Genomic DNA, 26,620 nt, shown 5'->3' with positions numbered 1-26,620 from the left:
CCCAGCACTCTAACTCGATATGCAGCAAGTGTGAAACAGTGAGATCAATATTATTAATATTAACAGCGGTAGGTTAGGAGGCTGTAATATCTCCCGAAGTATCGCTTTCATATGTGATAGCTTGCAGCACACAAAGAAGCAATCATATCCGTCAGGTAGCCTCTAGTGGCCGCCTTCGCGCATAACAGAGGTGAGGAACAGTGTTAGCCTTTTATTATATAGGATATTATAAAAAGAGTTTCAACAGTGTGTGCAATGCTGAAAATGTAACTATTACATGTGAGGGGAGGGGGTGGAAGGGATATAGTGCATATAACGTGCACTCATACCTCTTCCCTCCCATAACGACGGATTATACATCTGCCCCTCAGTTCCTTTTACATCAGTATGCCATATACCACAATTTAAGGTTAGCACTTATTTTGCTTTAACAATCAGCACCTTACACATTTTATATTTCTCATGTACATCTGGAGAGACAATTTTAATTCATATATTACAAACTGTATACCCCCTAAAATCCAATATTTGCTGATGTACTGTATATTGCTGTTGAAGTACTGTATGTACAATTTTGTAGAAACGTTCTTACCATTGTCATTTCCTTGCCTGATTTCCTCTGCTGTTCGGTCTATAAGCACGTACAAAGACCATACTACACATGTAATGGCAATTATGTGAAATGTTACAGAACAGACTATTTTCCGCCTCTCACTTTTTGTCATCTGTAGTTTTTCCCACTGAAATAAAAGATAAAAAATAATTAATATTGCATGAAATTTTTAAGAGATATTGTAATATACTCTGCTGATAATATGTAACGTGTTATTCTGTACAGAGGTGGTCATTCCGAGTTGATCGCTCGTTATTTTTTTTTACGCAATGGAGCGATTAGTCGCTAATGCGCATGCGCAGTGTCCGTAGTGCGACTGCGCCAAATAAATTTGCTATTAAGTTAGGTATTTTACTCACGGCATTACAAGGTTTTTTCTCCGTTCTGGTGATCGTAGTGTGATTGACAGGAAGTGGGTGTTTCTGGGCGGAAACTGGCCGTTTTATGAGTGTGTGCGAAAAAACGCTGCCGTTTCTGGGAAAAACGCAGGAGTGTCTGGGCGAACGCTGGGTGTGTTTGTGACGTCAAACCAGGAACGAAACTGACTGAACTGATCGCAGTGGCAGAGTAAGTCTCGAGCTACTCAGAAACTGCTAAGAACTGTCTATTCGCAAATCTGCTAATCTTTCGTTCGCAAATCTACTATGCTAAGATTCACTCCCAGTAGGCGGCGGCTTAGCGTATGCAAAGCTGCTAAAAGCAGCTTGCGAGCGAACAACTCGGAATGAGGGCCAGAATACATTATTATTCAGGATAGTTTCTTTGAGTAATATGGAGGATAACTGCCATTGCAATATGCTATGCCTAGACAGGATACACACAATATTCCGGCGGATGGGATGCCGGCTGTCACTATACTGACAGCGGCATCCTGTCTGCCAGAATCCTGGCAGCGAGTGAGCTTGCCACGCATCGGGCCCGGTGGCTTGCTATGCTTGCCACAGGTTCTAATCCCAAACGGTTGGTGACATGGACCCACCAACCGAGTGGGAATACTGGGTGGGTGTCGGGATTCCGACATTTGGTATATCACCAGGTTTCAGGATTCTGGCATTGGTTTCCTGAATGGCAGGCTACCAACAGCCAGTAAACTGACTGCATCCCGCCTAGAAAGCAGCAGAATATTGCCATTCAAGTACAAGGCCCTTACTTTATTTCACAACAAAAAAAATACTACTACTACTACTACTACCTCTACTATTACTAATAATTATACTTAATTTTATTATTTAAAGAAAGAACCACACAAAAGAGATGGATTAGGTATGAAATCCCGAACGTCAGGATCCCGGCGTTCAGGAGACTATTGCTGGAATCCCGATCTCAAGCTCAGTGGCGAGCTTTGCTTGACACACTACTATATTCATCCTCAGGTTGTGGCAACCACCACCTGAGTTGGAATACCGGGCAACAGTCGAGACTTTTGAACGCCGGCATTTTCCCTGCTGTCAGGATTCCGGCATCGGTATTTCATCCGCCGGGATCCCGTCATTCGGGAAATTAACTGCGACCAAATAGATATTCATTTCAAAATACAGTAGGTGCCAGTTGAATACCTGCGTAAAAATGTTGTTTTTTTTTGTGAAACTTGTGTTTTGTGGCAATTCAGAGCGTAGTTAAATGGAAATTAGACCTCTGCGATGTTTTAATGGAGCTGATAATGTGATTGAATAATGGAGATATAATTGTAACAATTTTTTTGTGCAAGTATGTGTGGACAATTAAAAGAGCCAACTCACTAGTACATTTGTACCATAGCATTGTCTTGCATAATATAGTGAATATACTGAAAAGGGCTGTTGCATGATTTTTTCCAAGAAGTATGTAGCTACAAACTCCATGCTTAGGGCACATACACATTCCTAGTTATGCACAGAGGGAGATTAATAAAGATCCATACATACTCTAAAACAGTGATATGCAGCCTACAAGACCATTTTTTGAGGCCCACTTGTGCCAGATCTAGCTGTGGGGGTGCACCCATGCTGCTGTAGTGTAGCCATTCAGAGGTGGACACATTATTATGTGGACATATTATTATGGTTTGGACCATTGTCTTGCTCCATAACCCAATTGCGCTTGAGTTTCAGATCACTGATGACTGGACATTATCTCTCCAAATTCTCTGATAGAGAGCAGAATTCATGTCTTTAAAATAATGGTAAGTCATCAAGGTCCTGACACAGCAAAGCATCTTCATAGCATCACACTACCACCACCACCATGTTTGACTGCTATTGTTATGTTCTTATTGTGGAATGCTGTGTTAGATTTATGTCAGATTTAAAGGGACACTATTTTCTAAAACATTCCAATTTTGTCTCATCAGTCCACAGAAAATTAGCCCTACAAGTCTTGGGGGTCAGCATTGTGTTTTAATACAAATGTGAGACAGACCTTTATGTTTCTCTTGGTCAGCAATGCTTTTCACCTTGAAACTCCAACATGGATATCGTTTTTGCCCAGCTTATGATAGAATCATGAACACTGATATTAACTGAGGTGAGCAAGCCCTGCATTTCTTCTGGGAGGAATTACCACTGTTACACATTTTCTCCATTTGGAGATAATAGCTCTCACTGTGGTTCGCTGGAGTCGCAGAGCCTAAGGAATGGCTTTGTAACCCTTTACAGAATAATACATTTCAGTATATTTCTGTCTCATCCAATCTGAAATTTCTTCGTATTGTGGCATACTGTGCTGCTTGATGTGAAATTTTTGCCAACTACACATTGCTGGAAGGTTCTATTTAAGTGATGTTTAGATTCAACATGGATGGCAGTAATGAAGCCTGATTGTGTCTAGTCTAACTGAACCCAAATTATCAAGTGGACCAGTAGGGTTTAATGACAGTGGATATGTGACTCTTGCCATATACAGTATTGTGGCCATTTGTGTAAACCTGTGTACAGTATGTCTTTGTATTACTCAAGCCAAAAGCCTTGAAAGATAGCATATAATGGAGCAATATGTATCAACGTACTACACAAAGAGAACTGTTGATATCTGCTTATCTATTCTCATGAACAGAATAGTTATTGAATTTAAAATGCTGAATATGCAGATTAATAGTTTAATCATCATTCCAGTTGTCCGACATCAGCATCAAACTTATATATGTTAATAAGAGAGCCAATATTTTGTTCTTTGTTTAAAATTATAATTGGGGAAATTCTGCCCCCTGCTGCTAATAAAAATAGAAAATTAATTAATCAATAAACCTATGTGTTTATTTACTTCATTATAATGTGTTGTATGTCACTTTAATCATCTGTTATTTGCACTGATACTCCTGTGTTATAATTGTCCCATTGGGAACATGAATTCAATTTTGTACACTAGAATGAGTAACTAATAGGGCAATTACCATTTCCACAGGGTCATGGGTGACTTTTTTCCTTCAATAAATTTAAATGATCATTTAAAAACTGTACCTGGTGTATTTTTTCTTGCTCAATTTTGTTTGAAGATATGAAACAATTACGAGTAACAAATATGTAAAAATAACAGAAATCAGGAACAAAATGTTTTCATTGTATCACTCATCATTGTCCTTTTTCCTACATTGATACTGCACTATAGTTAAATGCCTTAAGTTACTTAAGCTGTCCATTAAATCAGTGTCAGCAGTTACAGCATTCCATTTCTATATCACAGTAATATTTTAGATTGATATTACCATATTTTATTTTAAGACTGCCCTACTTGTTATTGTTAGAATGTGCTGAACTCTGCAGCAGTCACATGACTGCAACTCTGTGTTGAGCTGAGGGGTTGATTGAATCTTGGCTGACATTTTTGTGTCATTCATCTTTTTTATTCAAAAATATTTTTACTAAAGCTTCACGAGAATAATAAAGGTGTATGTCAATGAGTCACAATGAGGAATAGAGAGTATAAAGTGTCCACAATGGTATGCAGAAAGGGGGGTCATGCCTCTACTTAACAATAGTGAAATAACTTTAGCATTTAATCTTAATGTGTTATGCATCTTGATAATAAAAGCATTACTTTTTCATCTGCTATTTAACTGGGTGTTCTATTTAGCAGACATCGAGGCCCTGGGAAGGACATTGATGACGTATATATAGCTGACTTATGGCAGACCAATCAGCTAGTGAGGTGAATAAATCTGCGTAAGCATTGCGCTCACAAAGGAATGTTAATTCTCCAAACATACCTCCACTCTTAAGCATTTTTGTGTTTTTTTTTTAGTTTTTTTTATCGAAACTGAAAATGAATTTGGGATAGTTATGTCATACAAGAAACTTGGTTATCCTCTTACTATGCTGTGATAAAGAAAATCTAGATACTGTATTGTCACTGCACTTGTTACTTTTACTGAAATGCCTTTGCCCAAACCTTCCCTACTTAACTGCAGAGACTAGTGACAATGCCTGTCATTCAGACATACTATAGCAGCTATTTGTCACCAAATGCAACTGCAAACTGGACAATATTAAAGTTTATGTGGTCAGATTTAGTGTTAGGCATTTCTTGTAGAGATTCAATCAAAGTGAATCATAGGATGATACATGAAAGAACCTTGTACAGTAGAACACTGGTAATTTCCCACACTGCAATGCAGCCAGTGCAACATGGTCAAAGTTTGCTCTAACACCATGGATTTTATTTGTACATAAGATAATTTCCACTAGAATAAGTCTAATGTCCTCAACTAAAATGAAAAATGTTGTAAAAAACATAAAAATGTTACATTTTATAGTGAACAAAAAAGTACATTCTCCCTGGCTGATTGAGAGGTTGGTAAAAGGGGATCCAGTCAGAATCCTGGCAGTTGGGATCCTGGCTGTCAAAAGTCAGATGCCGGAATCCCAACACTGATCAGAATACCGGAGCTGGCATCATCTGATTTCAGATGGATCTCTTGCACAAGATATAGGACTGGCTGTGACCAACTCTGAATACAGGTTCACTTCCGAGCACATAGGGGTGTATTCAATTAGACTTGAAAACTGCCTCTTGTTGTAAGGACGGCAGTTTCCGACTGGAATAGGTCAGAAGGGGTTCCGACCTATTCAGTCCGGGCTCAGTTTTTCCGACAAGTCGGAATGATGTCGGAATACATGCAGATCGGCGGCTTCAGCCACCGAGCCACATGTATTGACGAAAGCGGGGCCAAACCTGACAGGTTTTAGCCCCATTTCCGACAATGTCAATCTGACTTTTAAAAAAGTCAGATTGACACTGACAGGTTTGGCCCAGCATTGAATAGAGTGCTGTCAGGTCCTTTCTGTTGGAAAGGACTGGACAGCTATTGAATACGGACCATAATGTGGCTACATCTGCAGCCAACTTGTATATAACTCTGAATAAAGCCATTTCTCTCAAAAACTAAAATTCCGTACAAGTTACAGTATAATAATAGATTCTTAGCAGTAGGAATTCCAATATGAAAACATTTACATACATACGCATAGTTTATAACCTTCCTTGCTTTGTAACAGTCAATTTCTTTATTTTCAAGGGCTTAGTGGAACTCATGGTGTTTTATAAATCTCTCAGAGAAAATAAGTTAGCACAATCTCTTCAGGTCGCTGGCTTAAACATTATTTATTTCTGCACATTTTAATGTGAAATTATCTGCTGAATTTAACAGATTTGAAAACTACATGAAAATATCCTTCACTTTGACTCATTAATACTTGTTTTTAGAAACTTGAATGACTTACTAGGCTTTAAATGAAGCCATGTGAAGAACATACTCTGAACTTTCTGCCCTCCACTGATGTTATACATTCTCTAAACAACTATGAGCTCCTCTAAAAGGTGCATACACACGGAGCAATATAACTGAGCGATTTTGACTATATAGTCAAAATCGCTCAGAAAGTAAGTGCATATCGCTCCGTGTGTACACAGGCAGCGATAGCGATGCGCGTCCCCGCCAGGTCGCTATTGCTGGGAAAAATAGTCAGTGCAGGCAAGTCAATTTTGGCTATGTCGCTGCAAAAGTTAGTTAAAATCGCTCATATTTTAAGTGGCCAGCGATTTTTCCCAGCGATAGCGATGTTAAGCCACTCTCCGCCGCCCCTTTTACCTCAGTGCGCGGAGGCTGAAGAAGAGGGAACAGCATAGCAGCATTCCAAGCCGAATACATGAGTATATTGTGGTCTGTGTCCGGTCCGGGTGGAGAGACTGTAGTGTCGTGTCCGGTCCGCGGGAGGGATGAGAGAGGAACTCTGTACTGTCCGTCCCCTGGCCGCTCTGTAGTGTCTGCGGTCCGGGGGAACGGAGGGGGAGGAATGGCCGCTGTGCAGTGTCCGTTCCGGGGGGTGAAGAATGGCCGGAGTGGGATGTGCTGTGTATCAGAAACGGCGGTTACTGGCCGCACAGTGTTTCCCTGTGTAGTGGCTTATAGTGGGAGCAGCTGACGTCCGTGAGGAGGAAGTGGGTGGGGAGAGAGACGGAGATGGTGCTATGAGGGGGGGGGGGGGGGGGGGCGGGCGGCGGATATGCTGCTTGCTGTTGTCCCGCCAGTCTATCGGAGGGCATGGGCATGATGTTGGAGTGCTGTCCGTCAATTGGGGCTGGAAGTCACGGGGGAGGGAGCAGGTGCAGGTCTGTCTGTCAATGGGGGGTGTCGGATGGAGAAGGTGCTGTTCTGCCTGCCAGCGGGAGGTGGGGGGGGGGGGATGGGAGGGAGAGAAGGCGCTGTTCTATCTGTCATTGGGGGGTGTCGGATGGAGAAGGTGCTGTTCTGCCTGTCAGTAGGGGGGTGGGGGATGGAGAAGGTGCCTGTCTGTCTATGGGGGTGAGGGTTGGTGGTACTGTCATGTCTGGCTATTGGGGGGGGGGGTGCCTGCACCCTCTGTATGTGGAGGAAGGGTGGGGGTGCCTGCGCTGTCTGTTGTCTGTGTGTGAAGGGAGGGCGCTGGCACTGTCATCTGTGGAGGGAAGGTGCTGGCGCTGTCTGTTGTCTGTGTGTGAAGGGAGGGTGAAGGTAAATGCGCTGTTTGGGTGTGGAGGTGCATGCGCTGTCTTGTGCGGAGGGAAAGGGGGCTGACCAGGGTGCCTGCACTGTGTATGGAGGATGTAATATTAAACACTATGTGCGTCGCTCGGCTACAGGGACACACTCAGCGCCATCCCACTGTGCAGCCATCCCCTCACCCCTCAGACCTGACACTACTGGGACGAAGTGGGACGAACTCCATTGGATAATAGGTGTGGTTTTTTTTTTTACTACAGGTACCCCTATTGGATTCTACTGGACAAGGGGACGTGATTGGCGGCGTGGGATGTAGGTAAGTATGTGTGAGTGTGTAAGTGTGTTTAAATAAAGTTTTACTTTCACGGTGTGTGAGTTGTGTTTTTATTTGGGCATTTCTTTTGTTGTGGAACTACAGGTACCAGCGGGCCCGTTATTTCCCCGCATGCTGGTACTTGTGGTTCTCCAAGTACCAGCATGCGGTGGAGGCTTGCTGGGACTTCTAGTTCCACAGCAAAAGACACTATTCTTTTTATGTCATTTTGAAAGGCTATCAGCCTCCCATCCACCGCCCACGGATGGGGGGGACAGCCTCGGGCTTCACCCCTGGCCCTTGGGTGGCTGGAGGGGGGACCCCTTGATTTAAGGGGTCCTCACTCCAGTGTACCCCGGCCAGGGGTGACTAGTTGGGGGGGGGTAATGGCACAGCCGCAGGGACCAATATAAAAGTGTCCCCCCGGCTGTGGCATTATCTCCCTGGCTAGTGGAGCCCGGTGCTGGTTTGTAAAATACGGGGGACCCCTATGTCTTTTGTCCCCCGTATTTTTTAAACCAGGACCAGACGCAGAGCCCGGTGCTGGTTGTCTAAATATGGGGGAACCCTACTAATTTTTTCCTCTGCATTTTAACAACCAGGACTGGCTCAAAGAGCCCGAGGCTGGTTATACATAGGAGGGGGGACCCCACGCAATTTAAAAAAAAAACTTTTAGCTATTTAAATACCAGCCACCCTGTAAAATCGTCCTATATATGACACTCCCCCACTCATCCCCTTATTTAAATGAGATAGTCAAAATCTCCCATAGCCAAAATCTCCCATAGCCAAAATCTCTTGCATAGTTAGACAAAATCTCTGGTAAAGTTAGTCAAAATCTCCTACTGCCAGTTCAAGGGAAATCTCTCAGTCAAAATCTCTCATAGCCAAAATCTCTCCGTGTGTATGCACCTTAAGACTCTGCCTGTACAACTGAAAATAAATATATCAGACTATTACAAAGCAAGGGAAGGCTGTAATAAAAATATCACAAATATAACTGGATGGTCCGTCCAGGTGACTATCGCATTCAAGGTAAGACCTGGAAGATCTGATAGCACAGTCTATATTCTGCTCAAGTATGCAAATCAGAACCCACATAACATTATAGAGGTCCCGAAAAAGTTTTTTTATTTATGTAATGTGGATTAGTGGTCCACAACTCTATGGTACAGCATCACTTACATATAAATGTGCCTTTATATAAGAGTTATCAGAAGCAAATTGTTCCTTCCCACCATCTCATTACATTTGGTCAAGTATTTCATCATAAGCAAGAATCTGATCAAGCTTGGGTTCTGCTGTATCTCCAGATGTTAATACATTTGATGGATGCATTGCAGGCCCTCTCCACTACTCCAATATATTCTGCACACAGTACACCAGTTGTCACAGCAGCTCTTATTATCACATCATACTCCATCTGCATTCCTTAACCCCTGAAGTATGAAGGCAGTGCCGTAACTAGGCATTTTAGCGCTGTGTGCAAGAAACGGCATTGGCGCCCCCCACGCAAGATAGGGGCAGTGCGCGCCGTAGGCGTGCAAAAAATATATAGGGGCATGGCTTCATGGGGAAGGGGCGTGGCCACAAAATAATACCAATTCATACTACGGTGCACAGTAGTCTCCATTATTCAAATTACACTGCACGGTAGCACCACTACACCAGGTAGAGCCCCTTTTACACATTACAGCAGACAGTCCCCCTTTTTACACATTACGGCAGACAGCGTCCCCTTTTTTACACATTATGGCAGACAGAGTCCCCTTTTTACACATTATGGCAGACAGCGTCCCCTTTTTTACACATTACGGCAGACAGCATCCCATTTTTTACACATTACGGCAGACAGCGTCCCCCTTTTTACACATTACAGCAGACAGCGTCCCCTTTTTACACATTACGGCAGACAGTGTCCCCCTTTTCACACATTACGACAGACAGCGTCCCCTTTTTTACACATTACGGCAGGCAGCATCCCCTTTTTTACACATTACGGAAGACAGCATCCCCCTTTTTACACATTACGGCAGACAGCGTCCCCTTTATTACAAATTACAGCAGAGTCCCCCTTTTTACACATTACGGCAGACAGCATCCCCTTTTTTACAAATTACAGCAGAGTCCCCCTTTTTACACATTACGGCAGACAGCGTCCCCTTTTTACACATTACGGCAGCCAGGATAGAGAAATAGAGAGAGAAATAGAGAGAGAGAAAGAGAGAGAGAGACAGAGAGATATACTTACCATCTCTCCCCGTCAATCAGGATTTTGAGATCCAAGTGACTAATGTTCCTTCAGACAAGACCAAGGTGGTTTACATGAGTTCCCTTCTGTCCGAGAAAGCAATAGCAGTGACGTCATCTTTATGGGAATGTAATGATCCACTATTTCAGAATTATGTTACAGTATAGTACAGTATTAGATGACCTGGATTAGTGACATCACCAGCCTCAGCTCTTCTACGTCTCAAACAAGAAATGCATAATGTAAGGCAAAATGCTGTACAATTTGGGACTTTAGTTTCTGCTTATTCTGGAACAATAAGGCCCTTGTTGCTACCTTTTGGCAAGGTCTAATGGAGTAAAACATGAACTAGACTCCAGGTACCTGCCTTAATCTGTAGATGACCACATCTCACTTTGTGTAAAGGTGGTTCTTAGGTTTGGGGAGCATTCACAATAGAAGCACACACAAGCTGGCTCCTCAAGCAGTCAATATATTCCTAGTTATTCCAGCTGCCATAAATCTGCTCATCATTGGTTGCGGTCATTCCATCCTAGGTACAGCAACATTCTCCTATTTTGGACTGGCACAGGCCTCAAATGCTCTCCTTGCAAGATCATTGTCACTGTAGGTATAAACAACCTGTATTTCACCTGTATAGGATCAGCCAGGTGTCTTTTTCTGACCAACAGTCCTCTTACCTCCATCCTTACCAGTCCTTCACTGACATTTTAAGTAAACAAACCATGAACATGCTCCCTGCTTACCAGGAGTGGGCATATACTATAGACCTCATCCCAGGTTAACTTCCTCCACTATCATTGCCTAAGAATCAAGCTATGGCAAATTACATTTATTTATTTATTACCAGTTATTTATATAGTGCACACATATTCCATAGCACTTTACAGAGAATATTCACATCAGTCCCTGCCCCAGTGGAGCTTACAATCTATATTCCCTACCACATGCACATACACACTGGGGTTAATTTTGTTGGGAGCCAATTAACCTAACAGTATACATTACATGAAGGAATAATTATAATGGATGGAGGGCTCAGACTCTTGCATCAATTATTGAGGATTAAATACTATCAAAATTAAAGATGGATATCTGCTACAGATGTGTCCTCTTACATCTTTGCTCTGTGCGCCACAAGTTGCATAACGTGACTCAGTAGCGCCAAGCTTTTTTTTTTTTCTGCGAAAAAATGCATCTTAGATGCAAAGTAATGTAGGATGCACAAGCAGTTTCTGATGATTAAAATTATATGCACCATGCCTATACTCTGTGTGACTGCGACTGTATTTGCATACAAAATGCTATGCTACAGTGTTTTCATGGAAAACACTGTAATGTGGCATTTCGGGTGCAGATATAGCCGCAATTACACACAGAATATAGGTATGCCGCATATCATTTTAATCAGCAGAAGCTGCTTGTGCATTACTTTACGTCTAAGATGTTTTTCTGCTGAAAAAAATGCATAAAAATGATTCTTGGTGCTAACGAGTCCTGCCACAGCATGGCGTGACTTCAATGGTGGTTTAGCATGACTGCAGCAAGGATGTAAGAGGACACATCTGTGCCATTAAGCTCTGAGCTGTTGACAGAATTAAAAGAAAAAAATAGTTACAAGACTGGACCTACAATATGTGACCTATAATCTGACCAGGATCAAACATGAAGAGAAATGTACACTTGAGACAGGTATTATGAATATTTAGTAATGCCATTTGGTCTCAGTAATGCCCTGATGGTGTTCCAGAAGTTCATAAATTAAATATTATTGGATCTCCTGTATGTGTACGTCAACTTATACCTGGACAACAGTCTAATATTTTCCAAGGATTTAGAAACCCATCGCAAGCACTTCTGTGAAGTTTGGTCTTGTCTACGCTCAAATAATAAATATTGTAAATGGGAGATATCTGCATTTGAGCAACCCGATATGCTCATTTTGGGATATATTAGTTTTGATTCTGGACTTTGAATGGATCCTGACAAACTATCTGCAATCATTAACTGCCCATGTCCTTGTGGTGTAAAGGTCGTACAAAATTCCCAAGAATTTTGTAATTATTATTGACATTTCATAATCACAGACATAAATAGGAAATCACAAATTGCTAGAAGTTAGAGGCTGAAGTAGCCTTCAGCTTTTGAAACAACTTTTTAGATGCTCCTATCCTAAAACAGCCATATGTCATTTACCTCTTTTATCTAGCATTAGATGTGTCCACCCAAGGGTTTAGAGCTGTAGTTTCCAATAGGGATTTCCAGGGAAATTCATCCTTGATTTTCTTTCAGAATTTTCAAGCTATGGAGCGGAATTATGCCATCAGGGATAAAGAGCTCCTGGCTGTTCAGCTGGCTCTGCATGTATTGCATTACCATTAAAGTGAGAAAAATTCCCATTCATGGTGTACACCAGCCACCAAAATATTTCTTATTTACAGTCAGCCCTGTGTCTGACCTGACCTCACTGTCTGCCAGCTCACATAGTCATACAGGTGTACAGGTGAGTGCGGCTACTAGTGAACAGAGGGGGGAGAGAGGCGGAGGACGCTAAGAGACAAAGATTGAAGGGAGATGAACACTGAAAGACTCAGAGTAGATGGGGAGGCTGAGAGACAAGGGAAGTGAAGGCTGAAAGACACAGATTGAAGGGTGGATGGATCAGAGACACAGAGTGAAGGGAGAGTAGGCCAAAAGACACAGATTAAAGAGTGGGAGGCTGAGAGGCACAGAGTGAAAGAGGCAGGCTGAGAGACACAAAGTAAGGGGGGTGGTGAGAGATGCAGGTGGGAGATAATGGTGTGTCTGAGAGACACAGGGAATAGATGATGATGTGGCTGAAAGATGCAGGGATGACATAATGGTGTGGCTGAGAGACGCAAATGGGAGATGATTGTGTGGCTGAGAGATGCAGGGAGAAGATGATGATGTGCCTGAGAGAAGCAGGTGGGAGATGATTGTGTGGCTGAGAGATGCAGAGTGAAGAGTGGGAAGCTGAGAGGCACAGAGTGAAGGGGGAGACTGAGAAACACAAAGTGAGAGGGATAGTGAGAGATGCAGATGGGAGATGATGGCGTGGCAGAGAGACACAGGTGGGATATGATGATGTGGCTGAAAGATGCAGGAAGGAGATAATGGTGTGGCTGAGAGACACAGGGGAAGATGATGGTGTGGCTGAGAGATGCAGAGGGCAGGAGATGAGGTTGTGTTTGAGAGATGCAGGGAGGAGATGATAGTGCATCTGAGAGATGCAGTGAGGAGTTGATGGTGTGGCTGAGAGACGTAGGTAGGAGGTGAAGGTGTGGCTTAAAATCATGGGGAAGAGATGAAGGTGTGGCTGAGAGATGCAAGGAGATGATAGTGTGGGTGAGAGACACAGGGAAGGGATAATGGTGTGGCTGAGAGATGTAAGTTGTAGCTGATGGTGTGGCTGATAGACACAGAGGGCAGAATATGACACAAGTCTGTTTGAACCTCTGTTGTATGATGATGACATTGGTTATATTTCTACACAAACAGGTATCTTATGGACCATGTCACCCAGACCATTGTAAGTATACTCTGGACATTTCTGTACTTCCAGATGCTGGTGGCCCTGCCCACTTGGCATGACCTCATGATATCACATGAGTGGGGCAGCACAGAGTGCAAAATTTCCCTGCGCTGACACTACTGTTGACTCTTATTCAGTAAGCAGAAATGTAGGATTTGTTTTTAGGGGCTTATTCAGTAAGTGAAAATATACATTTTCACCTATTTTGAAAATTTAAGTGCTAGCATCATGCATTAAACAGGCAACATGGGAGATTACACTGAAATCTCCTGCTTACCTGTCAAGTGGAATATGGTCCCAATACACTAGCATGGGGTTGATATGTCGGAAAGAGGAAATGGGGAGAAGACCTGAACACTGGTGTTGCAACCCCAAGTGCATGAAAGGAAAAGATTGGGTGGATTCTCTTCAAACGAAAGATTTACATATGTGCAGATACAGCAATCAATATTGAGGGTGCTCCCATGAGAGTCAATTCAGAGTAAATAGTACAGGTTTAGGGGAAATTACTCTCTTTGTTGGGGTACTAATCCACAAAAAATAAGTGGTGGATTAGTGCCCCAACAAAGAGAGTACTTTCCTCTAAACCTGTACTATTTACAGAGTGTAGTAGGGTATGCCGGCGGCCGTGCTCCCGGCGACCAGCATACCGTCGCCGGAATCCCGACTGCCGGCATACTGACAGCTGGGCGAGCGCAAATGAGCCCCTTGCGGGCTCACTGCGCTCACCACGCTGCGGGCACGGTGGCGCGCTATGCGCGTCACGCTATCTATTCTCCCTCTAGGGGGTCGTGGACCCCCAAGATGAAGAAAAGATGACGGTATGCCGGCGGTCGGTATGCCGGCGGTCGGGATTCCAGCACCGGTATACTGGTCGTCGGCAGCCCGGCCGCCGGCAAACAGAAGACCACCCCTATTTACACTAGTATGGGGACCTCCTTCTTTCACAATTCTTCAAACTCTGAAAACTCATACGTTTTAGAACAGTCTTCAGATGCTATTCCTTTCCGTGGGCTGGAATCCTGGGTTGTTAAGTTTTACTGCTGCAAAAGTAGCAGTGATAAAGCAGCGCAAGGACAGTTGAATTTCAGATCAGCTGTCCCATACTAGAACAATGTTGAATTGCTCCAGTGTTTTAGTATTCACCAATGCTACTGCCAGCAAGTTGGATACTAAATTAGCACTATCAGTTGAATAAATCCCTTAGTGGGAGATTTATCAACTTTGAAGAAAGATAAAGTTGCACCAAGTGTCTGTCATATTTCAAACACAAGCCTGTAAAATGGAAGTTAGACAGATTAGTTGGTTCGTTGTCTCTCTCCACTTTATATCTCACCACGGTTTGATACTGTACTCAGGGCCGGTTCTACACCTTTGTGGCACCCAGTGCGAAAATTTCCACTGGCACCACTCCTCCCCACAGTGGTGAAATAATTAGTGCACGCCGAATGCTTGCGTCAAAAATAGGGGCATGACTTCATAGGGTAGGGCCGTGGCCACAGTTATGCACCCAGTAGTTGTGCTCCCAGTAGCTATGCCCCCTGTAGCTGTGCCCCCAGTAGATTTGCCCCAAGTAGTTGTGCCCCAGTTGATTTGCACCCTGTAGCTATGCCCCCAGTAGCTGTGCCCCCAGTAGATTGGCCCCCTGTAATTTTGCCCTAGTAGTTGTGCCCTTTATAGCTATGCCCCCAGTAGATTTGCCCCAGTAGCTGTGCCCCCTGTTGCTGTGCCCCCAGTAGTTGTGCCCCCTGTAGTTGTGCCCCCTGTCGCTGTGCCCCAAGTAGTTGTGCCCCCAGTAGCTGTTCCCCCTGTAGCTATGGCCCCAGTAGCTGTGCCCCCAGTAGATATGCCCCCAGTTAATTTGCCCCCTGTAGCTATGCCCCCAGTAGATTTGCCCCAGTAGTTGTGCCCCCTATAGCTATGCTCCCAGTAGTTGTGCCCCCAGTAGTGGTGCTCCCTGTTGCTGTGCCCCTTAGTAGCCGTTACAAACACACACACACACACACACACACACACACACACACACACAAAAAACAACTTACCACTGCCCCACTCCTGCTTCCCGACCACTGCTGCTGATTCGTCTGGCCTCTCGGGGCTCCTCTCTATGGTAGAGACGTCATGATGTCTCTCCCATAGCAGCGCCACACAGATACTGGAGGTCAATTATGACCTCTAGTATCTGGCAGGTGCGCCGGCTGCAGCGGACGCCCACACAGCCCATGGCATCTGCTGCAGCCAGGGAGCAGGGTGCAGGTAGGCAGCAGGTGCCTGCGGGGTGAATGCAGCCGCACCCCCAGGTCACAGCGCCCCAGGCACAGGCACTGCTTGCCCGCACCAAGAACCGCTCCTGACTGTACTGTACATCTCACACTGAAAGTGGAGATGTACTAAGCCTTAAAAAGTAATACATTTCACCATGATAATGTACCAGCCAATCAACTCCTAACTGCTACTGTATGTCAAAAGCTGGGGTTGAAAAATGACAATTAGGAGCTGGTTGGTTAGTACTGTATCACTGCAATTTATCACTTTTCAGGCTTAGTTCATCTGGCCTTTAGTGCTAAGGAAAAAAAAAGATAAATTGCCTTGCATTTCTGTAGAACTGTTATGATAGAGTGGTACAAGAATTGCCTGCACAATAAATGCTTTATACATTATGGTCAGCTAGTGAGGCTATTACATTTGTATATATATTTTTTGTAATTTTGTTCTTTTTTTTTGCATTTTGCTTCTCTTCTGCACTGATGTTTCTTTTATATATTCTCAATTTGTGCAGTTCATTAGGTTGAAATAATTATCTTTGGATACTTTTTAAAAAGGTAGTGCGTATTAAAACCCAACAATAACAGTGGCAGAGTACCTGTACAAAATATAAGCAGATGATTTGTAGCTTGTACTTTTATGGAACATTGCTGCCATCTACCTGACAGAAAACATTACTGCATTGCCATATTCAGAATTTTGTGTTAAGTAGTTTTTAATGAAAGAAGCACCGTGCAATAATGTGGCAATGTTTAATATACTTGTTTTTAGTAGTCATTTATTAAAATGTTTTCTGGATGTCATACATTTATTTATCAGTGAATTATGTCAACATTAAGTTATATTAAATTCATTTAAAGCAATTGTTGTTACTGAAATTAGTTTCGATATATTGTGCAAAATTTTGAGAAAAGATTATAAAACCAAAAGTTAATATCCTGATTGTGCTGCAGTTTACAATATGAATGCATGATCAGCTTTAAAACCATAATTTACTTCATTGCAAATTAAATCTTAACCAAGACAGTAGATGATGGTTTCAACTCTAAAAAAGATGACAATTGGAATGCACTAAACCACAGGTTCTCAAACTCGGTCCTCGGGACCCCACACAGTGCATGTTTTGCAGGTCTCCTCACAGAATCGCAAGTGAAATAATTAGCTTCACCTGTGGACCTTTTAAAATGTGCCAGTGAGTAATTAATACACCTGTGCACTTGCTGGGTTACCTGCAAGATATGCACTGTGTGGGGTCCTGAGGACCGAGTTTGAGAACCTCTGCACTAAACTGAGCTCATGTTCATGAAACCAGTAAGAGATGACAATCTGCATGAGACATTAATAGATGGGTAGACTCTGGCCATAAAGAGATGCACATGTTCATCAATAATACTAAGGTTGGCGGTGGCATTTAAACTTTACTCAGTTGATGTAAAAGTGCCAAGAAAACATTCTCCACATTATTACTAGTGATGTGCACCGGACATTTTTCGGGTTTTGTGTTTTGGTTTTGGATTCTGTTCCGCGGCCGTGTTTTGGATTCGGACGCGTTTTGGCAAAACCTCACCGAAATTTTTTTGTCGGATTCGGGTGTGTTTTGGATTCGGGTGTTTTTTTTAACAAAAAACTAAAAAACAGCTTAAATCATAGAATTTGGGGGTCATTTTGATCCCATAGTATTATTAACCTCAATTACCATAATTTCCACTCATTTCCAGTCTATTCTGAACACCTCACACCTCACAATATTATTTTTAGTCCTACAATTTGCACCGAGGTCGCTGGATGGCTAAGCTAAGTGACACAAGTGGCCGACACAAACACCTGGCCCATCTAGGAGTGGCACTGCAGTGTCAGGCAGGATGGCACTTCCAAAAAATTGTCCCCAAACAGCACATGATGCAAAGAAAAAAAGAGGCGCACCAAGGTCGCTGTGTGACTTAGCTAAGCGACACAAGTGGCCGACACAAACACCTGGCCCATCTAGGAGTGGCACTGCAGTGTCAGGCAGGATGGCACTTCAAAAAAATTGTCCCCAAACAGCACATGATGCAAAGAAAAAAAGAGGCGCACCAAGGCCGCTGTGTGACTAAGCTAAGCGACACAAGTGGCCAACACAAACACCTGGCCCATCTAGGAGTGGCACTGCAGTGTCAGGCAGGATGGCACTTCAAAAAAATTGTCCCCAAACAGCACATGATGCAAAGAAAAAAAGAGGCGCACCAAGGTCACTGTGTAACTAAGCTAAGCGACACAAGTGGCCAACACAAACACCTGGCCCATCTAGGAGTGGCACTGCAGTGTCAGGCAGGATGGCACTTCAAAAAAATTGTCCCCAAACAGCACATGATGCAAAGAAAAAAAGAGGCGCACCAAGGTCGCTGTGTGACTAAGCTAAGCGACACAAGTGGCCGACACAAACACCTGGCCCATCTAGGAGTGGCACTGCAGTGTCAGGCAGGATGGCACTTCAAAAAAATTGTCCCCAAACAGCACATGATGCAAAGAAAAAAATAGGCGCACCAAGGTCGCTGGATGGCTAAGATAAGCGACACAAGTGGCCGACACAAACACCTGGCCCATCTAGGAGTGGCACTGCAGTGTCAGGCAGGATGGCACTTCAAAAAAATTGTCCCCAGACAGCACATGATGCAAAGAAAAAAATAGGCGCACCAAGGTCGCTGGATGGCTAAGCTAAGCGACACAAGTGGCCGACACAAACACCTGGCCCATCTAGGAGTGGCACTGCAGTGTCAGGCAGGATGACACTTCAAAATAATTGTCCCCAAACAGCACATGATGCAAAGAAAAATGAAAGAAAAAAGAGGTGCAAGATGGAATTGTCCTTGGGCCCTCCCACCCACCCTTATGTTGTATAAACAGGACATGCACACTTTAACGAACCCATCATTTCAGCGACAGGGTGTGCCACACGACTGTGACTGAAATGACTGGTTGGTTTGGGCCCCCACCAAAAAAGAAGCAATCAATCTCTCCTTGCACAAACTGGCTCTACAGAGGCAAGATGTCCACCTCATCATCATCCTCCGATTCCTCACCCCTTTCACTGTGTACATCCCCCTCCTCACAGATTATTAATTCGTCCCCACTGGAATCCACCATCTCAGGTCCCCGTGTACTTTCTGGAGGCAATTGCTGCTGGTGAATGTCTCCACGGAGGAATTGATTATAATTCATTTTGATGAACATCATCTTCTCCACATTTTCTGGAAGTAACCTCGTACGCCGATTGCTGACAAGGTGAGCGGCTGCACTAAACATTCTTTCGGAGTACACACTGGAGGGAGGGCAACTTAGGTAGAATAAAGCCAGTTTGTGCAAGGGCCTCCAAATTGCCTCTTTTTCCTGCCAGTATACGTACGGACTGTCTGACGTGCCTACTTGGATGCGGTCACTCATATAATCGTCCACCATTCTTTCCATGGTGAGAGAATCATATGCAGTGACAGCAGACGACATGTCAGTAATCATTGGCAGGTCCTTCAGTCCGGACCAGATGTCAGCACTCGCTCCAGACTGCCCTGCATCACCGCCAGCGGGTGGGCTCGGAATTCTTAGCCTTTTCCTCGCACCCCCAGTTGCGGGAGAATGTGAAGGAGGAGATGTTGACGGGTCACGTTCTGCTTGACTTGACAATTTTCTCACCAGCAGGTCTTTGAACCTCTGCAGACTTGTGTCTGCCGGAAAGAGAGATACAACGTAGGTTTTAAATCTAGGATCGAGCACGGTGGCCAAAATGTAGTGCTCTGATTTCAACAGATTGACCACCTGTGAATCCTGGTTAAGCGAATTAAGGGCTCCATCCACAAGTCCCACATGCCTAGCGGAATCGCTCTGTTTTAGCTCCTCCTTCAATCTCTCCAGCTTCTTCTGCAAAAGCCTGATGAGGGGAATGACCTGACTCAGGCTGGCAGTGTCTGAACTGACTTCACGTGTGGCAAGTTCAAAGGGTTGCAGAACCTTGCACAACGTTGAAATCATTCTCCACTGCGCTTGAGTCAGGTGCATTACCCCTCCTTTGCCTATATCGTGGGCAGATGTATAGGCTTGAATGGCCTTTTGCTGCTCCTCCATCCTCTGAAGCATATAGAGGGTTGAATTCCACCTCGTTACCACCTCTTGCTTCAGATGATGGCAGGGCAGGTTCAGGAATGTTTGGTGGTGCTCCAGTCTTTTGTACGCGGTGCCTGAATGCCGAAAGTGGCCCGCAATTCTTCGGGCCACCGACAGCATCTCTTGCACGCCCCTGTCATTTTTTAAATAATTCTGCACCACCAAATTCAATGTATGTGAAAAACATGGGACGTGCTGGAATTTGCCCAGATGTAATGCACGCACAATATTGCTGGCATTGTCCGATGTCACAAATCCCCAGGAGAGTCCAATTGGGGTAAGCCATTCTGCGATGATCTTCCACAGTTGCCGTAAGAGGTTGTCAGCTGTGTGCCTATTCTAGAAAGCGGTGATACAAAGCGTAGCCTGCCTAGGAACGAGTTGGCGTTTGCGAGATGCTGCTACTGGTGCCGCCGCTGCTGTTCTTGCTGCGGGAGGCAATACATCTACCCAGTGGGCTGTCACAGTCATATAGTCCTGAGTCTGCCCTGCTCCACTTGTCCACATGTCCGTGGTTAAGTGGACATTGGGTACAACTGCATTCTTTAGGACACTGGTGAGTCTTTTTCTGAGGTCTGTGTACATTTTCGGTATCGCCTGCCTAGAGAAATGGAACCTAGATGGTATTTGGTACCGGGGACACAGTACCTCAATCAATTCTATAGTTGCCTCTGAATTAACGATGGATACCGGAACCACGTTTCTCACCGCCCAGGCTGCCAAGGCCTGAGTTATCTGCTTTGCAGCAGGATGACTGCTGTGATATTTCATCTTCCTCGCAAAGGACTGGTGGACAGTCAATTGCTTACTGGAAGTAGTACAAGTGGTCTTCCGACTTCCCCTCTGGGATGACGATCGACTCCCAGCAGCAACAACAGCAGCGCCAGCAGCAGTAGGCGTTACACTCAAGGATGCATCGGAGGAATCCCAGGCAGGAGAGGACTCATCAGACTTGACAGTGACAAGTCTGACGACTTGTGACAGACTTGACAGCCTGCAGGACTATTGGCTTTCCTGGGTAAGGAGGAAATTGACACTGAGGGAGTTGGTGGTGTGGTTTGCAGGAGCTTGGTTACAAGAGGAAGGGATTTAGTGGTCAGTGGACTGCTTCCGCTGTCACCCAAAGTTTTTGAACTTGTCACTGACTTATGAAGAAATGCGCTGCAGGTGACGTATAAGGGAGGATGTTCCGAGGTGGTTAACGTCCTTACCCCTACTTATTACAGCTTGACAAAGGCAACACATGGCTTGACACCTGTTGTCCGCATTTGTGTTGAAATAATTCCACACCGAAGAGCTGATTTTTTTTGTATTTTGACCAGGCATGTCAATGGCCATATTCGTCCCACGGACAACAGGTGAGAAGTTTACGCTTCTCCTCAGACGCTTTTAATTTTGATTTTTGGGTCATTTTACTGAACTTTTGTTTTTTGGATTTTACATGCTCTCTACTATGACATTGGGCATCGGCCTTGGCAGATGGCGTTGATGGCATTTCATCGTCTCGGCCATGACTAGTGGCAGCAGCTTCAGCACGAGGTGGAAGTGGATCTTGATCTTTCCCTATTTTATTTTTAACCTCCACATTTTTGTTCTCCATTTTTTAATGTGTGGAATTATATGCCAGTATCAATAGCAATGGCCTACTACTATATTTACTGCGCACAACTGAAATGCACCACAGGTATGGATGGATAGTATACTTGACGACACAGAGGTAGGTACAGCAGTGGCCTACCGTACTGCTATATATAGTATACTGGTGGTCACTGTGTCAGCAAACTGCAAAACTAAAATGCACCACAGGTATAGAATGTAGATGGATAGTATACTTAATGGATGACGACACAGAGGTAGGTACAGCAGTGGCCTACCGTACTGCTATATATAGTATACTGGTGGTCACTGTGTCAGCAAACTGCAAAACTAAAATGCACCACAGGTATAGAATGTAGATGGATAGTATACTTAATGGATGACGACACAGAGGTAGGTACAGCAGTGGCCTACCGTACTGCTATATATAGTATACTGGTGGTCACTGTGTCAGCAAACTGCAAAACTAAAATGCACCACAGGTATAGAATGTAGATGGATAGTATACTTAATGGTAGGTACAGCAGTGGCCTACCGTACTGCTATATATAGTATACTGGTGGTCACTGTGTCAGCAAACTGCAAAACTAAAATGCACCACAGGTATAGAATGTAGATGGATAGTATACTTAATGGATGACGACACAGAGGTAGGTACAGCAGTGGCCTACCGTACTGCTTTATATAGTATACTGGTGGTCACTGTGTCAGCAAACTGCAAAACTAAAATGCACCACAGGTATAGAATGTAGATGGATAGTATACTTAATGGATGACGACACAGAGGTAGGTACAGCAGTGCACTCTGCACTGTACTCCTCCTATATAATATTAATTATACTGGTGGTCCCCAGTCCCCACAATAAAGCAGCACACTGAGCACAGATATGGAGTGTTTTTCAGGCAGACAACGTATACTGGTGGTCACTGTCAGCAAAACTCTGCACTGTACTCCTGCTATATGCTGCTCCCCAGTCCCCACAATTAAGCAGTGTGAGCACTCAGCACAGATATATTATGCAGCACACTGAGCACAGATATGGTATGGAGTGTTTTTTTCAGGCAGAGAACGGATACAAACTGGTGGTCACTTATCAGCAAAACTCTGCACTGTACTCCTCCTAACAGCTGCTCCCCAGTCCTCCCCACAATTAAGCAATAAAGCAATCAACTTCAACAATAAATAGAGAGGACGCCAGCCACGTCCTCTCCCTATCATCTCCAATGCACGAGTGAAAATGGCGGCGACGCGCAACTGCTTATATAGAATCCGAATCTCGCGAGAATCCGACAGCAGGATGATGACGTTCGGGCACGCTCGGGTTAGCCGAGCAAGGCAGGAAGGTTCGAACCTGCCTCGGACCCGTGTAAAAAGGGTGAAGTTCGGGGGGGTTCGGTTTCCGAGAAACCGAACCCGCTCATCACTAATTATTACACCATCACTACCTGCTTCAACCGCTGACTTGAAGCACAATGGGTCCATAGATTCATGTTGTTTTCACCAAATGCTTTCCCTACCATCTGCATGTCACAACAGAAATCGATATTTGCCAGACTAGGCAGTGTTGTTCCAATGTGCAGCTACACAGCTTTGGCATACCTCCCAACATTTCGTGCCGTGGAAGAGGGACACTTGAGCTGTGAGCTGCTGGCCATGCCCCCTCTCCCTCTGGCTCCAGTGAATAGACGCTGTGTGCATGCACACAGTGTCTATTCTCTGCTGCTCTGCTAAGCAGAGCAGCAATGACAGGAGCCTTTCCAATTGCCCCCACACAGCGGGACACCACGGCCCGCAGGTGGGACAATGGGACAGTCCCAGAAAAATGGGACTGTTCCACAAAAATTGGGACAGTTGGGAGGTATGGCTTTGGTAAGACTATGCTCACTCTGTGGCTGATTCTGAGTCACATGCTATTTGCAATGAGCACTGATTGTTACATGGACTACAGTGTGCTATAGGCTATCTGATGGTTCTTGGTGATGCTCATGCAATTACCCTTGCCCACAGTCTTTTAGCCTCCTGCAGCCAAAGACTTTGCCTATAGCAGCCGCCTTTCCATGGAAGATTAGGTCCACCCCATACTCAGATGCCCCAAAGTTTTATGTATAGACAAGGTGGCTGGTGTATGGTGAGACGTACACTGAACGGTATCTAGATACCACTGCCCTCATATGCGGACAGAGAGAAATAACCCAATGCACGTGAGTGCAACAATGCACAGGTTGGAATATGATATTAACACAATAACTATGTACATGCAACAATGCACAGGGTGTTATGAACAACAAGACTGTAAATACAAATGATTTGTAAATGCAACAATGCACAGGATTATACAATAAAGGAATGTTGGCAAGACAGTGCCTGTGTGGAAACCCCACACCAAAACCTGAGTACACGGCAAGCTGGATCAGATCAGGAATCAATCAGGCAAGGTCTCAGAATCATTGGTGTTACAAAGGCTGACAGGTTCTCACATGAGCTGACAGGTTCTCACAAAAGCAGGAACTTAGGAGAGGCCAGGAAGGGAATATTAATGGTACTACACCAATCAGAACCTAGTAATTAGAGCTGAGATAATAAATGAAAGGACATGCAGCTGCGCTGTTGCATGTCCACAAGTCACTGCCAGACTAGTTTACCAGCAATTGGGAACGCTGCTTGCATCTAGCATCCCAGTTGCTATGCACTCGGCGGTGCGCAGTCCCCCCTGCGGTAGAGTTGCTAGGTGCAGGGTGGGACCCGGAAGCGCTGGCTGACAGAGGAAGTGCAGCATCCCAGTTGCTTGGCAATGGCCAGGACCTTCCTCCTCCACAAGCCGCGCTGCGGCTGATAACAGTACCCCCCCCCCTGAAGAGTGGTTAAGAAACCCCTAGAACCTGGTTTCTGGGGACATTTTTTAAAGAATCCTTTTTTTAGCTCAGGAGCATGGAGAAACCTCCCAGGCACCCAATCTTTCTCCTCAGGTCCACATCCTTTCCAATGGACTAAATAATGTACTTGACTCCACACAAACTTGGAGTCCAGAATTCTCTCAACAATAAACTCTTGACGTTCCCGAATCATGACTGGAGAAGGTCTCCTGAAACCTCTTACTTTAAATTTTTTAGAAACAATTGGCGGTTTAAGAGAACAATGGATAGTATTATTGATCCTCAAAGATCTGGGTAATTGAAGACGGAAAGCAATAGTATTGATTTTCTGGAGGATTTGAAATGGTCCAATGTATCAGGGACACAGTTTCTGAGATGTCTGTCTGAGCTTGATGTTTCGGGCAGATAACCACACCATGTCTCCTACTTTGAAAGAACAAGGTTTCCGAAATCTGTCAGCAAATCTCTTAGACCGGGCTGCTGCTTCCTCCAAGGCTGCCCCATCCTCCAAATCCTCCTGAGGGGAGACATGGAAGAAAAAGAAGAACTAGACTGAAGTTTCTTAGGATCCATAGAGAACCCCTTGGAGGTGATGATGTATCCTAGGAAGGCCACCTTCTCAACCTCAAATTCACATTTTTCTAATTTTGCATAGAGATGATTTTTCCTGAGCTTGGTGAGGACCGCTTCTTTGAGCTCGGTGTTCTTTGAGTGAAGCGGAGTAGATCAATATATCATCAAGATAGATGACCATAAATAGAGATGTGTCCAAATACATCTATGCTATATCCCGCCATGTATGGCATGGTTTTGCATGCCATAGACTTAGAGATTTAGCCATGCCTTGTGATTTTTCTTAATTTGCTTCTTTAATATGTTACTTTATACATATTCTATTATGGCAAACAAAAATTTTAAAATCCACCCACTCGCTACTCATGAAAATCAAATCAGCCGTGTTTTGCATATTGTGCCAAATTGAGCAAAATAGCAAAGATGTAAGTGGACACATCTGTATTCCAAGGAATTCTCAAAGAACGTAATTTATAAGATCCTGGAAGATGGCAGGGGCATTGAACAGTCCAAAAAGCATTATCAAATACTCGTAGTGGCCTGAGTGGGTACTGAATGCAGTTTTCCACTCGTCCCCCTGTCGGATCCGAATGAGATTGTATGCTCCTCGCAAATCAATCTTAGAAAAAACTGTAGCATTTCTGAGCTGATCAAATAAGATGGAGATCAGAGGCAATGGGTATGAATTTTTGATTGTAATTTTATTCAGTTCCCTGTAATCGATGCATGGCCGTAATGAGCCATCCTTTTTCCTGACAAAGAAAACCCCAGCTCCCACCGGTGACTTAGAAGGCCTGATAAAGCCTTTTTCTAAATTCTCCCGGATGTATTCCTCTATAGCTTTTGTCTCGGGCAAAGACAGACAGAGTGTGGAGGCAGCCTTTAGGGAGTCTAGCTCCAGGTATACGATTGAATGCACAATCATAAGGATGGTGAGGAGGCAAAGATTCAGCTTGTTGTTTGGAAAAACATCCATGAAAGACATGTACTGAGTTGGCAACCCTTCAGGAATTGGATGCGGACTGGCATGGTCAGGCATTTGGCTGCACATTCCATGCCCAAGGAAACAAAATCTCCTGTACTCCAGATGAATACTGGGTTATGAGGTTTCAGCCAGGGCAGGCCCAGAACTACTTTGCTCTGTGTAAGGGCTTGTATTGTTTAAGTGCTGCTTGGATTTGTAAGTGTGAGTTGTAAACAGCAAAAAGGTGAGTTAGAATACAGAAAAAGGTGAGTTTTATAATACACAATCAGGAACACACATTTGCAGTACCATTAAACTTCTGGTGAGGCTGCAAGGGGCTGACCTTGTGAGTGAGTGAGAGGATCTCTTACTTGGAGTAGCAGAGGGGCTGCGATTGTGCGTGTGGGGCATTTATTTTTTATTTATTTTAACAGGAGCTGGAAGCCCAGTGAAAAGGAGGTGCAGTGAGCTGGAACAACTGCAACTGCTAAGTGGAGTATCGGTGCCGCAGGAGAGAGTACTACAGCTGCAT

General features: G+C 44.3%; 1 protein-coding gene across 4 annotated transcripts in view; it reads right to left on the bottom strand.

Moving 5' to 3' along the window:
• Positions 1-26,620, bottom strand: part of MARCHF1 (membrane associated ring-CH-type finger 1) — a 508,234-nt gene that overhangs the window by 162,279 nt on the left and 319,335 nt on the right. For all 4 annotated transcript variants that reach the window (XM_063920437.1, XM_063920435.1, XM_063920436.1 and 1 more), the window contains one exon: positions 593-740. In XM_063920437.1, coding sequence (XP_063776507.1) covers positions 593-740 — 148 coding nt within the window. The remainder of the gene's footprint in view (positions 1-592; positions 741-26,620) is intronic.

Source organism: Pseudophryne corroboree, chromosome 1, assembly GCF_028390025.1.
Source record: "Pseudophryne corroboree isolate aPseCor3 chromosome 1, aPseCor3.hap2, whole genome shotgun sequence".
In the NCBI taxonomy this organism is placed as follows: Eukaryota; Metazoa; Chordata; class Amphibia; order Anura; family Myobatrachidae; genus Pseudophryne; species Pseudophryne corroboree.
The sequence above is the reverse complement of the archived record's forward strand: the minus strand, read 5'-3'. Positions and strand labels throughout refer to the sequence as shown.